The sequence below is a fragment of the Gossypium hirsutum genome, chromosome A11 (genome assembly GCF_007990345.1).
Source record: "Gossypium hirsutum isolate 1008001.06 chromosome A11, Gossypium_hirsutum_v2.1, whole genome shotgun sequence".
NCBI lineage: Eukaryota > Viridiplantae > Streptophyta > Magnoliopsida > Malvales > Malvaceae > Gossypium > Gossypium hirsutum.
Genome location: NC_053434.1, coordinates 12,669,525 through 12,696,991, shown reverse-complemented (window position 1 = coordinate 12,696,991; position 27,467 = coordinate 12,669,525). Strand labels below are relative to the sequence as shown.

The 27,467-nt window shown below is 31.9% G+C and overlaps 2 protein-coding genes across 3 annotated transcripts; one reads left to right on the top strand and one right to left on the bottom strand.

Moving 5' to 3' along the window:
- Positions 1-2,299: 2,299 nt before the first annotated feature.
- On the top strand, positions 2,300-3,812 carry LOC107923196 (desiccation-related protein PCC13-62). Its single transcript, XM_016853416.2, has 3 exons — positions 2,300-2,753; positions 2,892-3,117; positions 3,202-3,812. The coding sequence occupies exons 1-3, from the start codon at positions 2,425-2,427 to the stop codon at positions 3,580-3,582; spliced, it is 936 nt and encodes a 311-aa protein (XP_016708905.1). The 5' UTR covers positions 2,300-2,424; the 3' UTR covers positions 3,583-3,812.
- A 19,346-nt stretch (positions 3,813-23,158) lies between these two features.
- Positions 23,159-26,658, bottom strand: LOC121209753 (putative indole-3-acetic acid-amido synthetase GH3.9). Of its 2 annotated transcripts, XM_041081075.1 has the most exons (4): positions 26,215-26,658; positions 25,991-26,092; positions 24,150-24,973; positions 23,159-23,907 (listed from the first exon to the last, which is right to left on the bottom strand). In XM_041081075.1, the coding sequence occupies exons 1-4, from the start codon at positions 26,502-26,504 to the stop codon at positions 23,336-23,338; spliced, it is 1,788 nt and encodes a 595-aa protein (XP_040937009.1). In that variant the 5' UTR covers positions 26,505-26,658; the 3' UTR covers positions 23,159-23,335. The 2 variants fall into 2 exon arrangements, with proteins under 2 accessions (XP_040937009.1, XP_040937010.1); XM_041081076.1 differs by lacking the exons at positions 25,991-26,092; positions 26,215-26,658 and adding an exon at positions 25,059-25,916.
- Positions 26,659-27,467: the final 809 nt, after the last annotated feature.

Below are 27,467 nucleotides of genomic sequence, written 5' to 3'. Positions count from 1 at the left end.
TTGTCCTTTCCTAAAAAAAAATGAAAGTATATTGTTAAAAAATGTCTTTTTAATTTTTTTTTCAAAAACAGATTTTCAACAGTTTTAAAATTTTATTTTACTTTAAAAAGTTTGTTATTAATATTTAATAATTAGTCCTGCTTACTATTTTAAATTATTTAAAAATTTAGTCTAATTAAAAATTTATATTAATATGAATTTATTCAGAGAATTAATTAAATATAACATAGTAATTGATTTAAACGGTAAAAGTCTAATCATTATTTTGTAATTAAAGTCAAATTAATTATATTTTTAATTATATTTATTAATTATTTGGATGCATGGCCTTCAAAATTTGACGTTTTCTAAATTTTTAAGAAATTTTTACTTCTAAATATTGTTGCAATTTTAATTATATATATATTTAAAATTTTAACTAAAAATATTATATATTTAAAGGTTAATATTAATTTGCCCCCTGAACTTGTTTAAAACTATCTAGTTGGTACTTAAACTTTTTTTTTAATCTAGTTGGTATCTGAACTTGTATTCTATCACCTAGTTTGATACCTCCGCATTAATACTGTTAGTTTGTGCTGACATGATACTGATGGCCAATCCTATAATGATGTGGCAGCCTCTCAATATGACATGAGGTGAATATAAATTAAAAAAATTAAAACTCTTTTAAAAATATAAATTAAAGTAAAAAAGAATAATTTTTTGGACAAATTCAACTACTAACTAGATATTTTTTAACAAATTTAGGGACAAATTATGTGTTAATCTTTTAAAAATTAATGTTGTTAATAAATTAAAACAATATGAATCACAAAATACAAGTTGAGATAATAAAATTAAAGTACCAAAAGTTAGGTATTGTACGTTTCAAAAATTTAATTCTAATAATTAGAAATAACTGAAGATAATTAATTCCTATGATTGAAATCTTGTATTTTGTTAAAAATTATTATGCTCTTTCGAAACTTAAAATTTAGTACTTATATTTTAATTTGAGATTTTGAATTATTTTATTTCTTTTAGAAAATTTATTTTATATTTACAATTTCGAAACAGTTTATACTTTTTATAATGTTTTGAATTTTTCCAAATGAATTATTTTTATATTTTTATTTTTAAATTTTAATGAGTTTTTTTTGTAATGTTTTTAAAAAACTTTTTTTTATAATTTTTAGAATTTTAAGGGTTTTCTAAAAATAAAAAACTATAAACTTTAAATAAATTTTTATGTACTTTAAACGAGAAATGACAATATATATATAAATATTAAAGCCAAAAAAAGTTATGTTGTCATTTTATAATTGAAAAATTGGATAAAGAGATGAAGATTTTTAAAATTTAAAAATAGAAAGACTCAAAATTAAAATATAAAATATAAGAAGTAAAATTTAAATTTTATAGATTTAAACCATTAACAATACTATGCTTCAAAAGAATTGTTTTTGGGGAAGTCCTTCCAGATGTAAAAGCCGAACGCCCTATTAAGTTCGGTATAGTATTATCTCCTTTGTATTTTTTTATTTAAAAATTTTGATTCTTCATACGATTTTTCAATTATATTTTTTTATAATTTTTATTTTTTTATGATTTTTTAAAATATAAAATTTGAATTTTTAAATAATTTTTATTTATTTTTAAAGAAAAAGGGCCTGATAAAAAATATAAAAATGTTAAAAGTTAAAAAAAATGTTTTTTTTATAATTGCAAAATTAGACGAAGAATCATAATTTTTAAAATTTTTTAAAAAAAACATAGATTTAATGTCTCATATTTAAACCTTTTATCTACTACAATTTTTTTGGTAAATATGTAGTATACTTTAAAAGGATATTCTATGTATTTTAATCCATAAGAATTTTTTCAGCCTACAAAATATTGCCCCTATTAAGTTTGGTACATTTGTAATTATGCTTCATTTAAGAATGCTTTGGACTTTGGAGCTTCTGGTATCCAACTAGAAATCTAGAACAGGCTCTGCGTCATTTGGGATTTGGATGCTTCATGCTTGCAGTGTGATCGTAAGATCTTACGAAGCTTAGACCTCTTCTTCTATTCGGGCGACGTCATGGCGGTTCACAGGGTTCGGATTCAAAAATAAAACTGATTTTTTATCTTTTATAATTTAATTATAAAATTTTATTGTTAGCATAGATAAAATTCAACTTTAATTTTTAAAAACAACAAAATTTTAATTTAATTCTTTAAAAAAATATAAATATATAAACTATTAAAAACATACAATTTAATTTGAAGCTAAATATTTTTCAACCCCATATATCTCACATTAATTCCCTTCCAGCTCCAACCATTTTTCTTACACTTGTTTTTCTATAAAAGGCAACGGTGTGTTCGGTCGTGCTTGTTCACCCCATTCCTCCAATCTGGTTTTATACATTCATTTTAAAGTAGTCAAAACAAAAGATGGCTATTCGCACTTGCTTCTTTGCCTTCCTGCTTCTGCTTCTCCCATTGGAATTCATTGCTGTTATGGGGGTTACTCCTCCTCTTCCTCTTCCTGAGTGCAGACCCATTGTGGCTGTCGATAGAGACCAAGTCCAATTCGCTTTAAACTTGGAATTCTTGGAAGCAGAGTTTTTTCTGTACGGTGCACTTGGTACTGGGCTTGATGACATCGCACCTTCTTTGGCCCTAGGCGGTCCTCCTCCAGTTGGTGGAAGGAAGGCCAATCTGGATCCCGTCATCCGTACAATTATAGAGGAATTTGCTTATCAGGAAATTGGACATCTCAGGTTCCCCTTCAGCTATGCATCCCATATTTGCATGAGACTAACAAATGGAATTAATTATTCAAACATTAATTAATCAATGACGAAATCTTGTTACTTGTATATGTGTATGAAGTAATGCTGTAAAACATTAACTTGCAGGGCGATCACAGAGTCTGTAGGAGGAGTCCCAAGGCCTCGACTCAATATAAGTGCCGGGGCTTTTGCCACATTACTTGATCAAGCAATGAATACCACATTATCTCCTCCATTCAATCCGTACACCAATTCCCTCAACTATCTCTTGGCGTCCTACGTTATACCTTATGTAGGACTCGTAGGTTACGTAGGCACTATCCCTAACCTTGTCGGACGCACCAACCGAGCAGTAAGAACATTAACTTCTTTGTCCAAAAGCTATGTATATTCTTCCGTAATTTCTGTATTTATGGTATATTACTTTGTGGTTTAGCTGGCTGCTTCACTGCTGGGGGTGGAGTCTGGACAAGACGCAGTGATACGGACATTACTGTACCTGAGGGCTAATGAAACAGTGAAGCCATATGGAGTAACCGTGGCAGGTTTTACCGATCGTATATCGGAAATAAGGAACAGGCTTGGCAGATGTGGGATGAAAGATGAAGGCTTGATAGTACCAATGCAACTTGGTGCAGAGAACCGAACTACCAGTAACATTCTATCGGCGGATGCTGATTCCCTTTCGTATTCACGGACGCAGGCCGAAATTTTGAGGATAATATATGGAACTGGCGACGAGAGTAGGCCTGGTGGATTTCTGCCTGATGGTGGACGTGGGAGAATCGCCATGGGATTCCTCGCTACTCGAAACTAAGCGATCGCATATATATAAAATAAGGGTCATATATAATCTAAGAAAAGCTTTACATATTGGAACCACTATTAGCTGAAAATAATATCAGTAATAAATAAAGACAGAGCTGACCAAGGAAATTCCCACTTGTTAGTCACGGGAAACTCCCATGAAGAGGTAGATTTAGGTTGTTAATTTATACTGAAGCTTTACAACAGTTAATGGGCTACACCTTATAATTTTATTTTTCACTTACATTTGTAACAATTTACTATTAATATAATAATACTAAATCTTAAATCCAAACATTAAATGTTAAACTTTAATATTAACTCTAACTCATAAATTTAAACTTAAACTTTTTAAAAACTTTTAAACTTTAAAACATTAATCTTAAATCATAGGCGAAGGCAGAAAATTTTTTTATGGAGTGTCTAAATTAAATTTTAATTTTTTACTATAATAAAAATACAATTTTATCATTTGAATATTCTATATCTTTATAATTTTTAAAAGATTAAATCAATTTTTTATCATTTTTAAAGGGGGTCAGAGTGTAATTTTATATTTACTAATTCAAAATTTTAAAAAATATAAAAGACCTAAATGAAATTTTTTTCATTTTAGAGGTGTCAGGGCCTTGCCAGCCCTCCTAACTATACCCATTTCTTAAATCTTTTAAAAAATAAACATATTGTGATTTCAAAATCTCACGGATTTTATTATTCTATTATTTTCTAAATTATATTGTTGATAAAGATTATTTGTTAATCTCTCTTTATGTTAAAATAAAATTAGAATATTTTGAAAGTGACTAGATTAAATTAGCCAATATATTATTAAATAAATTAATTTAGCCTTTATATTATTAGAAAATCAAATAAGTTTAAATTGTAATAGAGTTAAATTTGATGGTATAAAAATTTATTGAAAATTATTTTTTCAATTGCGGTTGAATTTCAAATAAAATATTTCATTTACATAATAATAAAAACTTTTAAAATATTAACTTTGTTAAACAATAAACAATATCTTTTAAACAGTAAATGTTAACAAAGATGATGCATGTAATAGTTTAATTTTATAAATAGTTAAACAAATGTATTAATTGTAATTCCATTTGTGCATTGTAGTGATTGAGTCTAATTGTGCTTATGCAGATTACTTATAATTGTGAATTGCACTTGTAACTTTAAAAAATACAATTTGAAGTCTCTTGAAATGTTATAATAAAAATTACCATTAAAATTTTGCAAAAAATTATCATTAAAAAAATTGCGACCAATGTTTATCCCCTTAATGGGTCTACAGAACGCAGATGATTAATTATTAAGCTCGTTTCAGTGGATATTTGGGAAACAAAAAAATTACCATTAAATTTAGAAATTTTACTTGAGGTTAAAAAAATGGGATTTAGATTTTGGCTTAAATAAAAATTGGCCCCTAAGCTATGAAGTTTTCCCATTTAGGTACCTAATCTTTTTTTTTCCAAAAGTGGTACCTAAAGATTGATTCCATTATCACTTTAATCCAATTGTTAGCTTCCATTAAAAAAAATCTCTTATCCAGTCATATTATGACATGTGTTATTTTTAATTAAATAAAAAATTTAATATTAAATAAAAATGAACTAAATTATCATTTAAGGAATAAAAAGAGATAGAGGAGAAATATCATATTAAATGATAATTTAATTTAATTTAATTTTTATTTAATATTAAAATTTTTATTTAATTAAAAATTCCACATGTCACAATATGATTGGGTAATAATTTTTTTTAACAGAATAAGAATTTTTTTTAACGGAAGTTAACTGTTGGGTCAAAAGTGAAACATAGTCAAACTTTAGGTGCCACTTTTGACCGAAAAAAGTTTAGGTAGCTAAATGGGGATAATGTTATAGTTTAGGGTAGATTTTTAAATGTATACGAGTTAATTTCACTGTGCATCCCCAAACTATAACTTTCATTCTAAATTGGTCTTCAAACTTTCAAACATTCTAATTACATCCCAAGTTATCGAGATTATATCAATAAGGTCCTTTTGCTAAAATTGTTAATTTAACTGTTATATGAGATGTTAGATCTTATGTGGCATGTTTTAAAATGAAAATTTTAAACAAAAATTAATATTGTGAAAATGGATATTTTGTAATTTTTTTGAGATTTTCAAATATTTTAAAAAAATTTTATCGTTCACTCTCTCTTTTTTCAATTTTATTTTAATTTTAGTTTTTACTTTTCAAAGTTATGTGGTGTTTTACTTATCCCACATAATATTTGACATGTCATTTAATGATGAAATTAATTGTTTTAATGATAAAAAGACTTGCTTGATATAACATCAGTAGTTTAAGGATGTAATTAAAATATTTTAAAGTTTAAAAAACTAATTTAAAATAAGAATCATAATTTAGGAATGTTTGGTGCAATTTCTATATATATATTTTGTTTGGATATCTATTTGAATTTGAGTTGAAAAAAATGGATTTAGATTTAAATGATAATGTGGAAATTTTGTAGGTTTGTTGCCTTTTATTGAAGCTAGTAGGTTTTAGTGATATTGGACTTAGTGTTATGAGATTAGAATTTTAGTTTTGTAATCCGTGCGGCTTTAGGCGATTCATTTGCTTCAAAAACGCTTAAGTTAGCCTAACTTCCAACAATTAAGGATTCACATAGAATTCCTCTAAGGCACCAATGCAAAGCAAAATGGAAGCAACTCAAAAGATGAACGAATTCGAAAGAAAAGAAAATCCACAAAAAATCAAAAGCATAAGAGAGAATATTTGAGTGAATGCTCTCAAGAATTTTATTATTCAATAAAGTTGTTTACAATGAGTGGGAGAGACCTCTATTTATAGTTGAGCCTCCCAAAATCAATGGTATAAATTAAAATACATCAATGACTAGGATTAAAAGCTATCTATAAATCAAATCTCTAATATTATAGAATCATATTTTCTGAAACTATATATCATCCTAAGATTGCATATAGTTAAATATTATATTCCATATTTGTCATGCCTTGTAGATAGACATTCAATTCTTCCAAACAACAAATCAATTTTATTGAGCCATGTGACCTCTTATGAACATGATGGATCAATAAAAAATGTCTTATAGGTTCTCATACACAACCCATGACATAAGTAAGGACATGGAGGCTTCATCATGACGGCTTCTTCTTGACCATGACATAAGTAAGGACATGGAGGCCTCATCATGACGGCTTCTTCTTGACCAAGTGGCTGTCATTAGCAGTTCATTTTAATCTTTTTCATATTCTTACATTGGTTTTCCATGGAAACTAATTTATTATTGTTCCTAAACTTTTTTTAATGTGGGGGGTGTTATAATGGTATGACTGATGGTCGATAAACATGACTATTACATGGCTTTTCTTTTATATGATTGTATTACCTTCATGTTTTATGTTAGTTGCAATTTTCAAATTAATGTTAAGTTAAGCTGTGATATTTGGTATGATTGTTGATGGGTTGCTTTGAACAAGATAATTGCTAGAAATTCAGTCGAAATTTACAACAACAAAGAAGAAATGTTACCAGCAAAAGCTCTCCCATCGTAAGTGTCATTGTGACAAAAATAAAAAACACAAAAAAGTTGTTTATGCATATCAATTTTTAAATTCATTATCTTTAACCTCGTATTAATAGTGATTTAATTCCTATCACGCACTAATATAACATTCTCATTTTTTTAACTAAGATCTAAATAATTCTTAAAGAATAGGTTAAGTGTTAAAACAAAAACAATTTTTTTTTTTACAAATATGGGTATATATACTATACAGACGGAGATAAGCTATATGCAAAAATTTTATCTTAATTTCTTTAAAATTTTTAATATTATATAAAATTATACATTCATCCCTCAAACATAAAATTTTCACTTTAAAAATTCCGAGAAATGCCTTAAAATTTATAATTTAATTTAAACCATTTTTTAAAAATAAATTATAGCTTTGTCCCTTGTAGTGTTGAAAACGTGAGCTTTACTTTTAGCAATTTGGCCTTTTTAATTTAATATAAAGACATCTCATAATGGCTAATTTTTTTAGGGAAATCTAAGACATCACCTTAAAATAAATTCGTTTATATTTTGATCCTTTTAAATTTTTTTGTCAATTTAATTATTGTCATTAGAAATATTGACCAAAATAATCACTCAACCGTTAAACCCTTAATGAATTGCGAATTGGACTTGCAAAAAAAGAAAAAAATTATTCTTTTAGTCCTTTTAAAAATTACAAAATTTCAATTAACACCATTGCTATATTCGTGAAGTTTTAATTTTTTATGTTTAGATAAAGAAAAAGACAACTATTTACTGTAGCTCTACCCTCTATGACATCATCACCATCCCCGCTCTGTTATCTTTCATCCGAACAAAAAATCTTTGTTATGATTTCTGTTTTAAAGAAAAAGTCGAAGTAAATCAAATGAGGAAAACATATTGTAACACTGTAACTTGTCTCCATTACCAGATTAGGATTACGAAGATTACGACACACATTCAATCAAATGACATAACAAAACCATTCAATTATTAATTTAAATATGTACATTCACTCCACACATTAAGCATAGCATACATACACTTATAGGCCTTAAATCGAGCTTACGATACATTAAAAAAAGTTTGGAAACAATCCGTGACTAATTTGAACAAAACAGAATAACATAGAAAATTTTGAAAAACTTTGGAAATAGGGATCACACGGTTGTATGACAGAACCCAGATCACATGGCTCAAAAATATGGCCGTGTGGCCAAATCATGTACAATTTGAAATTTGGGTCGTACAACCATGTCGCAGACCGTGTGCCCGCCCTTGTGCAAACCAAAATATGGTCACACGACTATTTTGCAAACCGTGTGAGATTCGAAATAAGGTCATACGACCGTGTTTCTAGGCCGTGTAACAACTTGATGCCATGTGGAAAAACTTGCACTTAAAATCAATAAGACACATGGTCGTGTGAGGTGACCGTGTATGACACATGATTGTGTGACAACTTGTGTCTCAAGCCATGTGTGCTAAGCCAAATAAAAACAAGCATTCATATACCTTTAAAACACATTTAAATAAGCTTAAAACATACCAAATCATACAACCTAAGTGCCTAACCAGTGTGCCCTTAATGGCACCACATTTCATACACTAACCAATTCACATTCATCTACCACTAAAAATTTACCCGATGAATGATATAACATATATAGATACGTGGTTATCCACTCGAAACACGCCAGAAAGCTCAAACGAGCTAAACAAACCGAGAACACACCTTGGCATCAAATGCCTAGCCCGTAGGCTAACATTACTTCGGAAACACACCTAGGTACCAAGTGACAACCCTGAAGGCTTTACATCCGCCCCTGATAACACTCCAGAATCACTGTAAATATAATACGGCAGTCTGTAACAAATGCTAAACTCCGATATATTTAGTGGATAATAACAAGTTAGGAATCATCATCTCATCACAAGTCAATCCCGTACAACATGCAATATAACCTATTGGCATGCCAATTGTATCCTATCCTATGTTCATTCGAGCTCAATTCACATATTTGTATAATCATTTACATTTCAATCATTTCCTCACCAATTCAATCGTAACATTTCAATTTATAACCAATGTCATCGAATTACATAATTTTAATAATAACATTACTAGAATACACAAAATAATTCTATATGAACTTACCAAGGCTAAACTGCAGAGATAGCAAAATTCAAGTACAAATAAACAACTTTCTCTTTCCCCCTATTATCTACTGGTTCTTGATCTATAAAATAATTTATTTAAATTTATTATCTTCAATTTCATGTAGTATTCAATTTAATACATATGTTTTTCTATTTACAATTTCTCACATTTGCCCCAAACTTTTACACCTTAATCAATTTGGTCCCTAAGACCAAAACAAGATTATTTTAACAATTAATCCTTATACCCAAGTGCCAAATTCATTTACACCCAAATATAGTCCACACATGCTCGAAATGTTTTCAAGAAAACCATACCTATTTTAACTTGTTTTCAATTAAATCCTTGAATATAAAAACTAATGAAAAATTACTTTACAACTAGATCAAAACCATCATCAAGAAAATTTCAAGAACATCAATGGCAAACTTTATAAACTTTGACAGTATTTCAAAATAATCTTTAGGCTAACTAGATTAAGTTACAACGATATCAAAAACATAAAATTTATGAGAAATCGACAAAAATAACACTTACATGCATAAACTTTTGCTTGACAGAAACTTAAGTTTCTCTAATGGAGTTTCTTTCTTCTATTTTCAGTGGACAAATAAGGTAAAGATGATGCTTACTCATTTTAACTTTTGTTTTATTATTTTAATCATCGTATTTTAATTAAATTAAAACATATGTCCAATAGATTAACTTCGTGACAACCAGCCATTAACAAATATATGGCTAATTTGCCATATAAAACCATTATACTATATTTTGTACTCAATTAGCCTAATTATCCTTTAGCAAATGATTTTTACAAATTTTATGATTTAGCTCTTTTTCTTTAATTAGTCAACAAAACGTCAAAATTTCTAAACCAAATTTTAATACGATATTAATGACCTCGTAAATATTAAATAAATAATATTATAGACTAACATGTTAAAATTATGATCTCGAAGCCACTGTTTCTAATACCATTGAAAAATAAACTGTTACACGTATGATTTGAGTGGCTTGGCATGATGTTGAACTCAATTACATATTGTTTTTTTATTACTACTACCGTTGTTGTTGTTGTTTTGGTTTATTTATTTTATTCATTACTATGATTTATGTGTGCCATTTTTTAAGGTTTTTATTCTAGAACACACACCCTTGAAAGGAGGCAAGGCATGAATTTCCTGAAGGAGACTATAGCAGCTCAATTTTCAGTGGTGTTAAAAACAGTGGTTCGAGACCACTAAATCCTACGAGTGAGTTTGAAAGTTTATTATTTATTATTTATGAGTTAAGTGTGATTTTAGAAAGATTTTTGAATTAGTGATTTGTGTTTTAAATGAATTTATTAGGTTAAGTGGTTTCGAAAACGAGGTATCGAGACCTTGATTTCATAAATCTAGCCGTAAATATTTTTATAAATATCTACGGAGTGTCATTAAGTTAGTATTAAAGTTTCGATAGAAAATTTTAACGTTTTGATAGTTAATTAATTTTTAAAAAAACTAAATTAAAAAAGGTACAAATTTTGCCAGAGTGATAAAATAACCTAAATATTAAATGAGGAAGCATTTAAGGAACAATTATGCCTAAAATAAAGGCATGAGACGACGAATAAGGATTAGAGATGTTATAGGGACAAAAAGCATGAAATACAGTCATGGTAGAAAATTCTCTTTATTTTAGAAAGTGACCTCCCTTTATTTTTCTCCCTTTAATTTTGAGAAAAAGAAAAAAGAAAAAGTAAGAAACAAAATGACAACATGATAATAAAACTACAACTAAGCATTCATTAGCACTCTGAAAATCATTAGAGTTTGAATTTCACTAATTATTAATTATACTTTCTTGTGGGTACTTTTAGAAGTAGAAGAAGAACCCCGACCACCGTCAAGGTACCGAAATCTAAACCAAACACTACAGGAAAATAGACTTTTAGCGGCGCTTTTTTCAGCCTTTAGTGGCGCTTTTAGGCGCCACTAAAACTTTTAGCGACGCTTTCTAAAACGCCGCAAAAAACATTGCTATATGTAACGCCACAAAAATTTGTGGCGTTTATTGGGAAAAAATGCCGCTAAAGGTCAAGGCTTTTAGCGGCGTTTGTGGTAAAAGCGCCGCTAAAGGTCAAGGCTTTTAGCGGCGTTTGTGAGAAAAGCGCCACTAAAGGTCAAGGCTTTTAGCGGCGCTTGTGGTAAAAGCGCCGCTAAAGGTCAAGGCTTTTAGCAGCGTTTGTGGTAAAAGCGCGGCTAAAGGTCAAGGCTTTTAGCGGCGTTTGGGATAAAAGCGCCGCTAAAGGTCAAGGCTTTTAGCGGCGCTTTTTTTACAAACGCCGCTAATTTTGGCAGATTTGTAATATTTTTTTTTCACCAATATCCAGCCCTTCCTGCATTAAAATCCAACCAAATACAACAAATATAATATAAAATGCAGCCAAAAACAGCAAATTTAACATAAAAAATACAACCAAAAACATTAATTCTAAATGATACTTCAAATTTAACTAAAGATATATGATATAATTAATAAATAAAGTATAATTTAAAATATTTTTACAATAATGTTAAACGTGACAAAACTTAAAAACATTCTTACAATAAGAAAACTAATGTCTAAGACGGCGGCTTTTGCGATTGTTGAAACATATGCATCATCTGCTGAAGCTGTAGCTGGAGGTCATCGTACTTTTTGCTCTGTTCTGCTACCATCGCTCGTGCCTTTGCCTCTCTCGCTGCAGCCGCTGCCTCCCTCTCTGCTGCCTCCGCTCTAAGTTGTTGCTGGAGTTCTTCATATTTTCGTTGAACCTCGGCAATTTGCTCAACCGTGTTCGCTTGCATCTGAGCTATCTGGTCTCTTAACCTCTGAACTTCAGCTTGAGTTTGACTTCCGGAAGGCATGTATTGCTGGGAGCCGGATCCAAAATATTGGGTCGGGGTAACACCAGATCCTTGAAATCGAACCCGACCGTACCTTTCAAGACCCAAAACTTCAGTGATAATTCTGTTATCAATGTTCTCAAGATTAACAGAACTATCACTCGAAGCAATCGCTTCATATTCCGCCTTCTTCTCCTTTAGTTTCTCCTAAAAAATCAATTAAAGAATTAGAAACGAAATATATAATAAAAAGAAATGCAACATAACTTAACATTTTTTAAAACTACTAATGATGAATTGAATTAAACAATTATAATTAAAGATTATAAATATTTAGAATAAATCAAATATTATTAAATGAATATACCATAATTTCTCCAGCTTCGGATGTCATAGGAGATCCATTTTTCTTCCTATGCGTAATCTCAAAAAGCTGAAGGCGTCCAACTTTTTGTCCGGATTTGACTTCCTACAATATAGTAGTAAGAATATTATTTAATAATAGAAAGTTATTAATATTTGAAAGAATTAATAAATTCATAATACCTCGGCCTCAGCTACAGAAGCAAAACTTCTCGACCCTGCCGTGTGCGTGAATTTTTGTTTTTGCCTGCTGCTTGTTCCAACTCGCTCACGGTCCTACATAATAAAATTATTATTACGTATATAGTAAACACTATATATAAGAGTTTGGAAATACGCAATACCTCTCCTTTCTTTGAATTCCAAAATCTAACCGCATCTTCCCATTGATACCTCAGCATTCCTGGCGGAACATTTCTCAGTTTTTCCTCGAGGCTTATGTCTTTCTTAAAATATTGTTTCTTTAAAGTGCTTTTATTGTTTCTCCATCTTTTACCTAATGCCTTCTTGATATAATCATCGGAGACTTCTAAAGCAAATCTCTCCTAAAAAAAACATAAGTTTAGAATGTAAATATAAATGAAACTTAAGCCAAAGTATTATAAATTGCATTCACATTTTGTTACCTTAATATTAGCGAGAGCCTGGTTTTTGTTGCTATCAGGCATGTGATGCCATGATTCGTAGTTGATGGGCAACATATTTGCATTTCGTGCTAAAATGCCCAAATAGCCTGCTAAAAGTCGAGCTTCAGATCCAACAGGCTGACCATGAGTATTTCTACTTACTTTAACAGGCTCGACAGGATCTAAGTCGTATAAATCTCTAAGTAGCGTACGTCCTCGAACTCTGCGCGTCCCACCACTTTCAGCTGAAAAATGATATACTATTATTATATTAAAATTGACAAATAATTCAATAATAAAAGTCAACACATGTAAAATGAACATAATATTACTTTGAAATTCTTCAGGCTCATCAAGTGTCTCCGGCACATTCGAAGATCCAACAACTGTCTGCTGTTCACTATTTCTTTCTTCCGAATTTGGAGTATTCTGGACAATACTTAAATCTCGTACTCTTCTTCTACGCATTTTTCCTGCAAAACACATAAAATAATTAAAGTTTTAGTAACAAATTACAACAATAGTAGTACATATAAAATAGTTAAATTATATAACATGACAAAGATTAAAATTATAATATTACATATAATTTAAAAATTGTAAAATCTTACTACATCATTATTCGTAAATATCTTCATCCACATCATGTCGAACCCATTGATGTTGTGTATTAGTACTAGGGATATTTTCATCTAAGTTTTGTTCTGGAAAAGGTAATGTTTCTGATCTTTCAACGATGTTATCTCTACTTCCATTACCCATTTCAAACAAGTCTCTAGGGGTGTTCCGGAGTACAACATACCAACCCTCATCAGTTGGATCTTTCGAATAAAAAACTTGTTTCACTTGAGAGGAAAATACATAAGGCTCATCCATCAATTGTTGTCCAGTGTGAATCAAGCGAGAGAAATTCAACATTGTAAAACCAAATTGATCTTCTTTAATTCCTTGAGCAGTATTAACATCAGCCCAATCACACCGAAATAAGACAACTTTCCATCTGCCATAGTAATCCAACTCAATAATGTCGGTAATAAGTCCGTAATACTCCACATTACCCTCAACCGGATTACTGTCCCTAGCACTAGCATAACTCGTAATTGAAGAATTAATAACAACTCCACAATTTTGAGTTCTCCTCATTCTCTCACGATACTTTGTATGAAATCTGTATCCATTAATGAGGAAAGCACTATATCTTTTTATTATTCTGTTCGGACCTTGGGAAAGCCATTTAACTTCGTCATTGACGTCCTTTCCACTCCAAACCTATTGAATCGAAAGTAAATTGAATAAGTAACTAAATTTCGGGATTATATGTAACTTATTAACTTTAGTTACATACCGTTTGACTTAACCATTCATGAAAAAATTCTGTGAATAACTTATTAATCTCTCGATGTTGCAATCTTCGAGAGCGTGCATGAGATCTAAAAATTTGTTTGTACTCACTATGTTAAAAACAAGTGTATTTGGTTAGAAGATAAACAAATCAAAACGACAAATATGTGAGGAAATTTTAGAACTTACTTGCGTAACGGTTCAATTGAATCGTGGTGAAAAAGTACATATCGATGTGCTTGTATCCACGATATATCATCTAATTCTGCAATTTCAACTTTGTCGATTGGTTCTCCATAACTTTGAAATAAATAAGTTTCGGCCAAGTCATGATCATTGAGCCCAGCATTTCTACTTGGTCTATTCAATCGTGTTTCAGCATCTTCTAAATATCTAGAACAGAAGGTCATGCACTCTTCTGCCAAGTAGCCTTCAGCAATTGATCTTTCTGGATAACGCTTATTGCTACAATATAACTTCAATTTGCTCAGGAACCTAAACACGATATACAATATTTATCAAAAGCTGTAACTAAATGTATAGAGGTGAATGAATGAATACTTGAGAAATAAATTAGCACCTTTCTATAGGATACATCCATCGATAAAAAACCGGTCCACCAAGGATTGCTTTGTGAGGGAGATGGATTACCAAGTGCACCATAATAGTGAAGAAGGAAGGTGGAAAGATCTTCTCTAAATTGCATAAAGTCAAAGCCGCTCGCTCATGTACTTTCTCAAGTTCTTCGACATTCAAAACTTTGCCACAGATAGCTTTCATTATATTGGATAGTTCAATTATACAGGACGTTACATTTTTTGACATACAGCACCGTAAAGCAATTGGGAGTAAATCTTGCATCAAGATGTGGTAATCATGTGATTTTAATGAATATAATCTTCTATCTTTGAAACTCACACATCGAGATATATTTGACGCATACGCATCTGGGACCTTTATATCCTTCAACACCATGCAGAAAACTTCTTTCTCTTTCTTTGACATTGAAAAAATAGAAGGCGGCAACCGATATTTCCCATTCGGAAGTACTTGAGGATGAAGATCACGCCGGATTCTCATGTCAACTAAATCAAGTTGGCTCTGAAGATTGTCTTTAGATTTTCCATCGACATTTAAAATTGTCCCAATTATGTTCTCGCAGACATTCTTCTCAATATGCATGACATCAAGATTGTGGCGTAAAATGTTGTGCTCCCAATAAGGCAACTCAAAAAAAATACTCCTTTTCTTCCATAACTCTGCCTCATTAGGATCATCCTCTTCGTCAGATTCATCATCGGATTCATCCCTCGATCTTCTCCTTGTTTGCGTGATAGGTGGTTGATTCATCTTCCCGTAACTAAAGTTGCTATCTTTTAACATAAACAAGATTTCAGATCCAACGGTCTGCTCAGGAGCTCCTCTGTACTCTTCAGTACCGTCAAATAGAGTCCTCTGAAATCTAAATTTATGATTTTCATCTAACCACCGACGATGGCCCATGTAAGAGAACTTCTTCCCATTATACAACCACTTCGAACAAGTTTGCGCAGCACAATAAGGATAGGCATAACGTCTTTTGGTACTCCAACCCGATAAACTAGCATAAGCCGGGAAATCATTAATTGTCCACAATAAAGCTGCACGTAAATTAAAGTTCTTCTTTCTCGATACATCATATGTCTCAACACCCGACCATAATTGTTTTAACTCTTCAATAAGTGGCTGCAAATAGATGTCAATATCATTTCCGGAACCTTTCTCTCCAGGGATAATCATTGATAAAATAAATGAAGATTGCTTCATGCAAATCCATGGAGGCAAATTGTAAGGAACAAGCACTACATGCCAAGTACTGTACGAAGTACTCATGATTTTAAATGGATTAAAGCCATCAGCTGCTAGCCCAAGCCTCACATTCCGAGGATTGCTTGCAAAGCTTGGAAATTTACTGTCAAATGATTTCCAAGCTAAAGAATCCGCAGGATGTCTTAATAATCCATCATCGGTCCGTTGATCATTATGCCACGTCATAGATTCGACTGTCTTTGAGGACATGAAAAGCCTTTGAAGTCTTGGTATCAGGGGAAAATATCGCAAGACCTTAACTGGCTTCTTTCTTAACTGTGCCCCACCTTTATCCGTATTCACATCTTCTGTATTACTATTCATCCAACGAGACTTACCGCAAACATGACAAGATTATTGGTTTTTCTGATCACCCCAGTACAACATGCAGTCATTTGGGCAACTATGAATTTTATCGTACCCAATGCCCAAATCTTTTATTAGTCTCTTCATATCTTGACAAGACTGGGGAATTTTTGCAAATGGAAACATCTCTCTTAGAAACTCTAGCAGCATTGTAAAAGAGTTTCCGGTCCACCCTCCCAAACATTTTAAGTGAAATAGACGAATGCAGAAGGACAATTTCGAATATTTTGATCCCTCGTAAAGTTCTTCATTCATTTCATTAAGTAAATTGTAGAACTTAGCCGCTTCTTCATTTGGCTCCTCATTAGGTGCACTTGTTCCCGTTTCGCCAAAAACATTTCCACCAATATTACAATCATCGGATGCAATAAAGTCAGGTGGAAACGATTGCTCACCATGACTGTGCATATTAAATGCATCTCGCAACATACCTTCCATGTCATCTTGTCTAACTATATCCCTTAAACCTTAAACCACAAAATAAAAACCCCTAAGTATTAACCCCTAACCCCTAACCCCTAACCCTTAAATCATAAACCCCGACCCTTAAACCATAATACATAAACCTTAAAATAGTAACTCATAAACTTTAAACCCTTAATCATATAACCTAAATCGTAAACCCTAAATTTTTTAGCGGCGTTTTACCAAAAGCGCCGCTAATGCTCTTATTTTTAGCGGCGTTTTACCAAAAGCGCCCCAAATACTCCGATTTTTAGCGGCGCTTTACCAAAAGCGCCACTAATGCTCCGATTTTTAGCGGCGTTTTACCAAAAGCGCCGCTAATGCTCTTATTTTTAGCGGCGCTTTACCAAAAGCGCCGCTAATGCTCTTATTTTTAGCGGCGTTTTACCAAAAGCGCCGCTATTGCTCTGCTTTTAGCGGCGTTTTTGGTAAAACGCCGCTATTGCTCTATGTTTTACAATTTTTTTGGCGTTTTTTGAGAAAACGCCGCTAAAAACGCCGCTAAAGACCTGTTTTCCTGTAGTGAAAGTCAACGGCGGCAACAATGGAGGAAGAATAAGGTATTGAACTAGTGATGATGTTTTTTAGGGTAGAAACCATGATAAAATTTTCTTGTTCGGATGAAAGATGATGACGAGAAGACAATGACAACGATATAAAGGGTGGAGTTACGACAAATTGTTGTCTTTTCTTTAGCCTAAGCATAAAAAATTAAAACTTCGCAAGTATAAGAATGGTGTTAATTGAAAACTTTTAACTTTTGAAGGGACTAAAAGAATAATTTTTTTTCTTTTTTTTTTTGCAGGTCCAATGACGGTTGATGACCATTTTGGCTATTTTTTTAATGGCGGTGATTAAATTGAAAAAAAAGAAATTAGAATGACCAAATTAAAAATGACACTATTTTAAAATGGATTCCGATGTAATTTATTTATTTTAGTATAAAATAAGGTGGTGTAGAAGCTCAATTTAATAATTTATAGGTAAAATGAGAAGAATATATCAGTTAATTGTTAATTGCTAGAATCTTTAATCGAAACTAAAACCAGTTATGTAGGTAAGGCGAATGAATTTTTATGTTTAAACTCGGGCCATTCTTTTTTTGTTCTTTTTCTAATGCGAAACCCACTCATGTTAAAATGGGAATATCAAGTCATTCAGTTAATATTCTTAATCTGCTCCTATCTGATGAACCTCCTTATCCACAATAAACATTCTCCTTTTGAAAATTGCAGGTCACTTTTTCAATTTTTAGGATAAATTACACGGTAGGATACTTAACTATGTCTAAATTTCTTTTTTAGTTATTTAATTATAAAGAAAACTATAAAATAATCACCCATTAATATTGTACTTTACGGTATTAAAATTAATGTAATAATTGTGTCAATTTGATCATAATTTTAAAAAAATTAATTTTTGATGTTTATATATTATCTCAATTTGATCCTAAAAGGATTAGAGCTTATAAAATATTTAAAATTTTTTAAACATAAAGATTATAAAAGAATTTAAGTAAAAATTAAAAGAAAATCAAAGCTTTCAAAATTTTTATTCTTATTTTTTCTTTGCGCTTCAAAAGATTGGAGCTTACAAAATTATTGTTCCTTTAGAAAGAAGAAAAATCTCATTTCTAACATTGATTGAATTAGGAGAAACTCAAGAGGTTTTAAAATTTTTAATATTATCTTTTTAAATTTTTTGTTTTTGTTGTTCCTTTGGCTTTGTTTCATGGGATTAGAATTTTAGATTGTTAACTTGTGCGGCCTTACGTAGGAACTTAACTTTAAATTTACTTAGGTCAGTTTTATTCTTGAAAAGTGAAAATTTATAAACGAAATTCCCTAGAGTATTGAACTTAACAGAAGCAAACTCAAAAGTAAATAAGCAACAATCGAATAGAAAAACTACAAGGAAGCAAATAGCACGTCAAGTATTTGAGTAAATGCTCTCAAATATATTATATTACTCAATGATGAAGTGATTACAAATAAAGAGCAGGAACTCTATTTATAGTTGAGTTCCCCACAATTCATCAGTATAGTTTAAAATACATCAATGGCTGAAATTAAAAATAATCTACAAGTTGAAATTCCTAAGGATTTTAGATACTTTATAAGATCTTTTTAAGATTTATAATATTTATATTGATAAAATACAAATTATTGAAGTGTTTATATATCCATCAAGCTAAATAAATGAATATTAAATCTCTTCAAATAATGGATCAATTCTGGCGGGCCAAATAACTTCAAGGGAACAAGATAAACTATCAAAATATGTTTTTATTGTAGGTTTCTTTACACGGCCTATGACAGTTGCATGCACCTAATGATGACAGAACTAGTAGAGCCTCTTGATTGCATAGACTAGTAGGGGAATTCTTGAATAATTAGCTTACATATTTGACGTGGTTTTATAATGTTTTAGTTGCATCTTTTTTGAGGATGATTCTTGAGATAAGGTGATGTTTTTGGCTGAATTTTTTTGGTTTAAAATATGGAACGCTGGTTTGTGGTTTCAAATTCGTTTAATTCATTGATGTAAGAGTAATTACTAGATTTGATCATTTGATGCTTGAGATTCGACTTTTTCTGTTCTTTCTTTTTTTTTCATTTTTGAACTAACAAAAAGTTAATCTAATGTTTCAACTTTCTATATTTTTGTATTCAATTCACCCAACTATTTTCTTAAAGTTGAGCTCAACTTAAAATTAAAATGAAGAAAATACGCCAAGTACTATAATGGTAACTAATTATGAATGTTAACAAAATACCCCAAGTTTAGCTAAAAGTGGAGAATCAGATGAGGTTTTGGTTCATCTTTTATATGCTGTTGCTGCATTTTATTTGGTTTGGTAATAAACTTTGCTTTGTTTGATAAAAGGTAATTGGGTCCGCTCTTTATTGTTATTTTCATTAAAGATTTTTTAAATTTTAAATTTTCTATAACTTTTTTTAATAAATTTTGTTTATGATTTTTAAAAATAAATTTTAAATTTTAAAACGGTTTAATTGATTTTTTTAAAATTTGTTATTAAGGTCTTTTTGACCTTTTAATCTTATAAATTTCAAAAAAAAAATTACTTTTAATAAAAGAATAGTGGTCAAATTAAATAAATGTGTAAAAATTGATAGCTAAATTATAAACATTAAATTTTAATAAAGACTCTATTTTACACATTTATCTAATATATAAAGACTAATTTACTTTTTAATAGTAATTTTTACCTAAACTTAATCAATTAATATTTTATATAAAGAGCAATAAGAAGAGGAAGTCGAGGGATTCTGAGTTTATTGGGTATGACTTGTATGGGTTTTTTGGGATTTCAAATTTATTGGTTTCCTATTTTTTATGGCAAGTTTTAAACAATGGATTCAATATCAAGATAATATGCAACGTTAAGTATGTGTAAATGGTGAAGTCTAAATTTATTATTGTTTTAATTTTTGATATTGTGTTATATTATTCTAGATATATAATTTTGGAGAAAAGATAAATATATTAATTTTAATATTTCATTTTTTAAGTGTAAAGTCGTAATAGCAGCACAACTTGAACCTAGACCACATTTGATGTAATGAACACCCTAACTATTAGGCCAATACATGGGATTCATTTATTTCAATTTTTTAATAAAATAAAATCTTAGTATTTTCTACACTAAATGATAAGTAGTTACCTAACTACCTATCTTATTCAACATTTTTCTGTTGAGAATTTTTTATCAAGCAAAAAATTAAAATGATTATCAAACATATTTAAAAAATTAAATGTTGAAAATTTTCAATAGTTTATCATACACACCCAAAGTTAATGAAATTGGAGTAAAATAAATAAATATAATTAGTTGAATGACTATTTTATAATTTTTTATAATTGGATGGCAAAAAACTTAAATATAAAATAATTAAGTGTCTTGCAATGTAATTTATCATTTTTTATACTACGAGAAACAGCATTTTCTTTTTTGGTCGGTGTCGATTTTCCAACTACTGATCGAATCTGAAATAGATCATATATCTTTTGTCTTTGCCTTCTTATTACCCTCTTGTATTTTGTTTGGACACTACGCATGAAATGTTTTGTTCTTCTTTGAAAATATCTCCCATTTCGATCACAGACCCAGTGTGCAAAGATCCTTTAAATAATCGTCCCAATGAATCCCCTCAGTCATTCGATGAATTTAAGATAATGATCCCTTGCTAATTAAATCGTACCCACCTTAAACAAATCATTAATCTTTCATTATTCCCTTTTTTTCTTTTTTTTTCCTTTTACAGCATGTGGATCAAACGCCACATGAAACTGTTGGATTTGACATCATTATTGCTGAAAGATGCTACTGCCATTCATATTATATATATTCCGTACTTTTAAAAGCAGTTTACGAGTCCTTTTCTCCTTTTTTTTCTCCTTGTACCCCATGGATTTCTTTTGGCAGTGGAAAGTACAGTCATGACACTTCATGTGGTGAGGGGAGCGAGACGGACTGGGACAATACTTTATTTACTTTTCATAAAAGAAACTATATGCGTGTGTGTATATATATATAAGTATCTGGAACATTAATTAGGGTTTAGTGCTGGTAGTTCATACACTATATATAACAAATCCCTTCCGTTTTAGAGAGATTACCTTGTATATATAACACACTTGATTTGTGTGTGCCACAGTTTGAAGAATAAAGTGTGATTAAATTTTTTTTTTGCAAGTTCATTCATGCAAGACCAATATGTGAAACACGACAGATTCCAGGCAAATCTGTCGAAAAAGCAAAGATTTGAAGGTCATATCTGGTAGCCATATTAGGCACCTCTTCTCCAATCCATCATTTCAAGCTGAAAGCGATGTAAAAGAAGAGGGGATGCATGCGCATAACATATCATAAGGCACGCACGCTAGCTGGAGGTAGAAATGTTGGGAGTAAATGGCTGAAGTTATGATTATGTGCAAAGACGCGCACAGCGTTGCATGCAGGGATTTCAAACCGGCAGTGTGGGGCACATGTTTAAAGAAAGGCTATCAAATACTGGAAAAGTAAGGGGGGGGGGAATGCTACAGCCAAATATATATAATTAGCTGAATTGCACAGTTGGATTAGATTGATCAATGGATAGGAACATATACGATTGTGATTGAAAGAAAGCTAAGTGCCAAATTATCCGGAAATCTTTGTCAAGAATAAATCATTGTGAGACCTTGGTGACACATGCTTCTCCCAAAATATCGCAATAAAGCTCATAGATCATGATGGACTATACGCTATGGCTGTATACATGCACATGCGCACATGCACATACATATGCATGCACTCAATAGTTAAAGGTTGTCACTCTGCCAAATGCTCTTAGCGGAGGAATCCTATAGAACGATGGATGCATGTTAAAACTTTGGTGATTATATTCTCTCTCCATATCATCTATATATATTTACCTAATTAAGGATTACAGTAAACCCGAAACTTTTGCGTAACCCATTAATGCTAATCCGATATCTTACTTCTCTCGGTTCTGATGTGCACGATCTCTTTTTGGCTGAAATGTTGTTGGAATCAAAATCAAACTGTTAGTGCCTAAGCGCCAATGAAACAAAGGGAAAATGGCCATTATCAGAGTGTTTTTCTTTTTGATGTCTTGTCAAATTAATGTTTCGTTGAAGAATAACTGTAGAAAGCAGCTTTCCTATTCCTAGTTATCCAGTACCATACGTACTCCTTTGCAAAGACGTCTGGAAAGAAACTTAATCGCTTTATACTACCATACAACTACAAAGCACTTGGTGTTCAAAACACTTTTTCCAAATTATATATATCATAAAATTTTGAAGTTAAGTGCTCATTCACCTCTCATCCACTGTCTTTTGAGAAAATTACATAATCAAGCATTTTAATCAAAGAATGGTATGGAAAACTAAAGTTATAATATTAATCTTTTCATGAAGACACAAATTATATATGTAAGGTATTGGAGAGTAAGGTAGAAAACAGAAATAGTCAATTGCACATAAGATGAAGGTTACATTCATAGCTATAGTCTGATAAACTGGGTCATCAGATTGCTTGTGATACAACCCACTAGAAACTATAGCAATAATTTAGCTAGCTAGACTGAGTGGACAAACTAAACCAAAGAAAACAAAGTTAAGATTCGTTTATTAGCCATTCAAGGGAATCCATTTGGGATCCCTAGGACTAGAGAATGAAGCCAAGGCATGAGAATTAAGCAACTTAAGAGCAGTACTTGACTTGATGCACCTTGGTGTTTTGTACTGATTAATTGAGCCCCCTTGGCTGATGATCAAATCCATCAATGCCTCGAATGTCCCAGGCTCAACAACCCGTATCTCAAGTGGTCCTATGGTCTTTTCCCGGCTACGGCATTGCCTGTAGACATAATCGAGCTCTTCTTCCACAGTAACACAACATTCTTGTAGCAGCTTAGCATCAATGGAGGTGGCTGAGTCTACCATTTGAATTTCCCAGAAGAGTACGTAATGTCCAGGGACAGAGGATGTATCGGCATAGCTGGTGTACTCCACAAGCAAGGCGTTGTAGGGTTCTAACAATTTCTTTGCTGTGGTGATGCTTCTGTGAAGATCTTCCTCGTTGGTTTTGTCATTGTCAACGCTAAGCACAACATTCCTCCTGCATATGAATCGGAATTGTGGGGCTTGGTTGTGAAATCCAGTCACCTGGAGCACATCTCCGATTCGATATCTATAGAGACCTGAATCATTAACCAAGCATCAACTAGTTCAGATGGTGACAACAACGATAGCAACATGCAGAGACATATTTGTTTTCTAGAAAAGACTTGTTTAATTGTGATAAAATATTTTATCAGTAGCAAACTAAAGGAAACATGAGTTTTCGCGTAGAATTCATGTGAATTTGAAAGCTGACGGACTTAGAATTAATGACATACCATTTTTGGGCTATTTAATTGTCTTAACAAGGTACTGCTCTTACCAGAGAAAGTAGTAACCACCAATTCATAATAGCAGCCAACTTTAACATTCACCAAATCAACAAGCCTGTCATTTGGCACTGCCTCCTCTTCATCCATGTCCATGGCAAGTGCTCCATTTTCTCCCAAAGGTAAAAATTCAAAGTAACCCATGTTAGGCAAGAGAGTAAATGCTACTTCTGCAGGGTCACATATTGGTTTCAAGTTGACACCAAAGTAACACTCGGATGAAGCATACATAGTACAAACCAAAGGCAACTTTCCTGCACTGTAATACTCGAGAGGTGGTATATACTGTGCCATGGAGCCAGTAACTACAGCCTCGATGTATTTGGCCCTGGGCCATAGGTGACACAGGATTCCTTTCCAAGATGGACGGCTACAGATGCTCTCAATCTCATCAGCCAGATCGGGGTTAGGTGATGATAGTATAGACATCATTGCTGACCGGCATGCAGGGTCTATTATCGACAGGTCAAGATGGCCGGTGCGGATATCATTGCATAGTTGAGCCCATTTACGCTCAAGAAAAGATATGGCTCGGAGGAGAGCCGATGCAAATACAGCCCCTAATCTCATAACCTGGTGACGATGTACTAGACCAGCAAGCAACTGGCAGTACATGCTTTGGTTGCTATCATTGCACAAGATTGCCTGATCTGGGCTTGTAAAGTCATTAAATGGGTCTCGTGTTCGGCACTTGAAGTGCTTACTCTTGTAGTAGCTGGTGAGCACAGTGCGAAATGGCAGACCACAAGGTGTAGATAATTCAGCCTTGACAAAGTATAGATACATGGCCTTGCCGTCATCAAGACCGGGAATGTACCTGAAAATCAAAATGTCAATACAGGCATCATTGTAACCAAAACATCTACATTTAATTGGAGAAGTAATACTTAGTGTGTGCTTACTGAGAAATTCATTATTCAGTGATCTGAATATCTTTTACGATCATTATACTTGAGACACTATAATAGTGCTTTCATTAACCTCAATGCTACTATGCAAAAAGTCTGAATGCGGATGAGAGCAAAGTTCTTTTTCATGCATTACACGCAAACTTGCACTAATAACATCATCTAAATTCTAAAGACTGAGCAACTTGTGAGTGGATAAAAAGTTCTTTTACACACGCACAAGCTTTCTTTCTCTCTAAATCAACAAAGGAGACAGTAAATTGAATTTCACATGCAAGTACTAAACCCTACACTTTGTTTTTTCTGTCAAAATAGAGAAAGAGGCTATGAGATCAGGGACTAAAACAAAATATTCTCATACTATTCTGGCCCACCACGAGTCAGATGTTATACTAACAATGCTTTCGGTCTTTGGAGGGTTTTCTCGTGCACTAACCCCCGCATGATTCACCAATATTCATTTTAAACTGAAAAGTTTTGGTGGCTCAACTCAAGTAGGGATTGTTCCCACAAATACTGAGTTCGTAGCAAATTCTTCTTTCAGTCTTGTTAAAGGATAGTAGTGCGTACAGTTTACCCTTCAAACACTACACGTTATGGCTTTTTTCTATGCATCAAATCATATTCATCCTTAAACATTGCTCAGAATGGAGAATCCAAAAACTTGTGGTGGATGGCAGAGATCCAATAAACTTTTTTAAACAAAAATATGGAATAACATCTTCTCAAGAGCAAAGTGATAGAAACCACTTCAAAAAAGAATAAAGGATTAAAAAAAATAGCAAGATGGTATTAAGCTGCTACCAAGTCCAAGAAACGATCAAACATGCATGCACAAATGCATACACACAGAGTTATAATTGGCATGATGGAATCAATGGAAAACAATATAGAGAAAAGAATAAAGGAAGAAGATGTAAGATAACTGGTTCATAATTGGCATGATGAGATTATAAAGAAAGGTCCGACGGTCAAGATCTTCTGCTATTGATGGCGTTAATTTAGGCTCTCCAGCAGATGTTCCCGAGCTGCAAATTGAGAAACATGTTTCAATTAACTTACAACGTAGAACATAAAATATGTCCAAAAATAAAAACAAAGAACAAGCCATAAATGGTATAAAGAGTTGAGACAGTAAGGGAGAGGAAACCTGCACAGAATTTCAGTTATGGTTTGACCAGTGATGAGGAAAGAGTCTTCACCATTAGCAATTCTCTGGATATAAGGATATATATTCTTGTAGGTAATAACCGGGACACAACTTTTAAACTGAGAAACATCTATAGATCCTTTCATATACTTATTCAAATACTCAGTTTCTGCATTTCGCTTTAATATTTCTTTCAAGATGCCATACTGAACTTCACCAGCTGTCGTCGTTAACTTTTCAATCTCCTTCAAGGCATTTTCACCCTTGTATTCCAGTTTCTTCCCATCCATGTTATGATTTAAAGGAACAAGTAGAGAGTTCACAAAAGAAATAACAAAAGCAATACTTCTTTGATCACAACTTACAAACTAGAGGTTCTATATATAACAAGTTTGGTTTGTCATGTGCCTGGTGAATAATAGACGTATTTTCCCCACATTTACAAGCCGATCATTTGAAGCATATGGTGCTGGTTTGGTTTTTTCTTTTCAGATAAATCAATATTCCGCTGATATGATCTGTACTGTAATATGGGCCCTCACTTGTTTTTCTTGATTAGAAAACAATGACCTCATCCAACAATATAGTGGAAATGGTCTTTCATGAATTATACAATAATTCAACTAATAGTCCATCATTTAATGTAATGATTTAAGAGAGAAGATTCTAGTTTCTGTAGCAGCCATTTGAGCAAAAATGTTGAAGGATAAGTGTAAGGAACTAAGACGAGTAAAAGAGCCTTTCATCAAATATGAAACTATGAGTTTGCATACCTTGAAAAGTTGTACTAAATGGTCATGATATTTTTATGTGTACTGCACAACAGTATATCATACTGATTCTTCAATTTGACTGCAACATGTGACATATTTCATAATCATACATAGATCGTATATTCTGGTCAGTGGCAAGGTAGTTGGTATCTGGTTCTAATTCTAACATCAGTTATTGTCCATAAGATGGAACTTTTCATATTTCTTTTCCCCATAAAGGGATGCAAAAGGCCAAGAAAATCAAACTCCTTCCGTTTAGTATCTGTTCTCTTTCTCCTTCTATTTATTTTCCCCATAAGTGACATGTATAGCAACAAAACTGGAAACCATTCTCCCTCTCAATAGCCAAGTCTAATGGTTAACAGGCTGCCACGGAAGGTAATTCAGAACAAGTCAAGTTGCAGGTATAAAAGGGTCAATTACAACTCCCATTAACAAAAAGTTATTCATCAGTACCATATGAATGACATGGAAATGAAA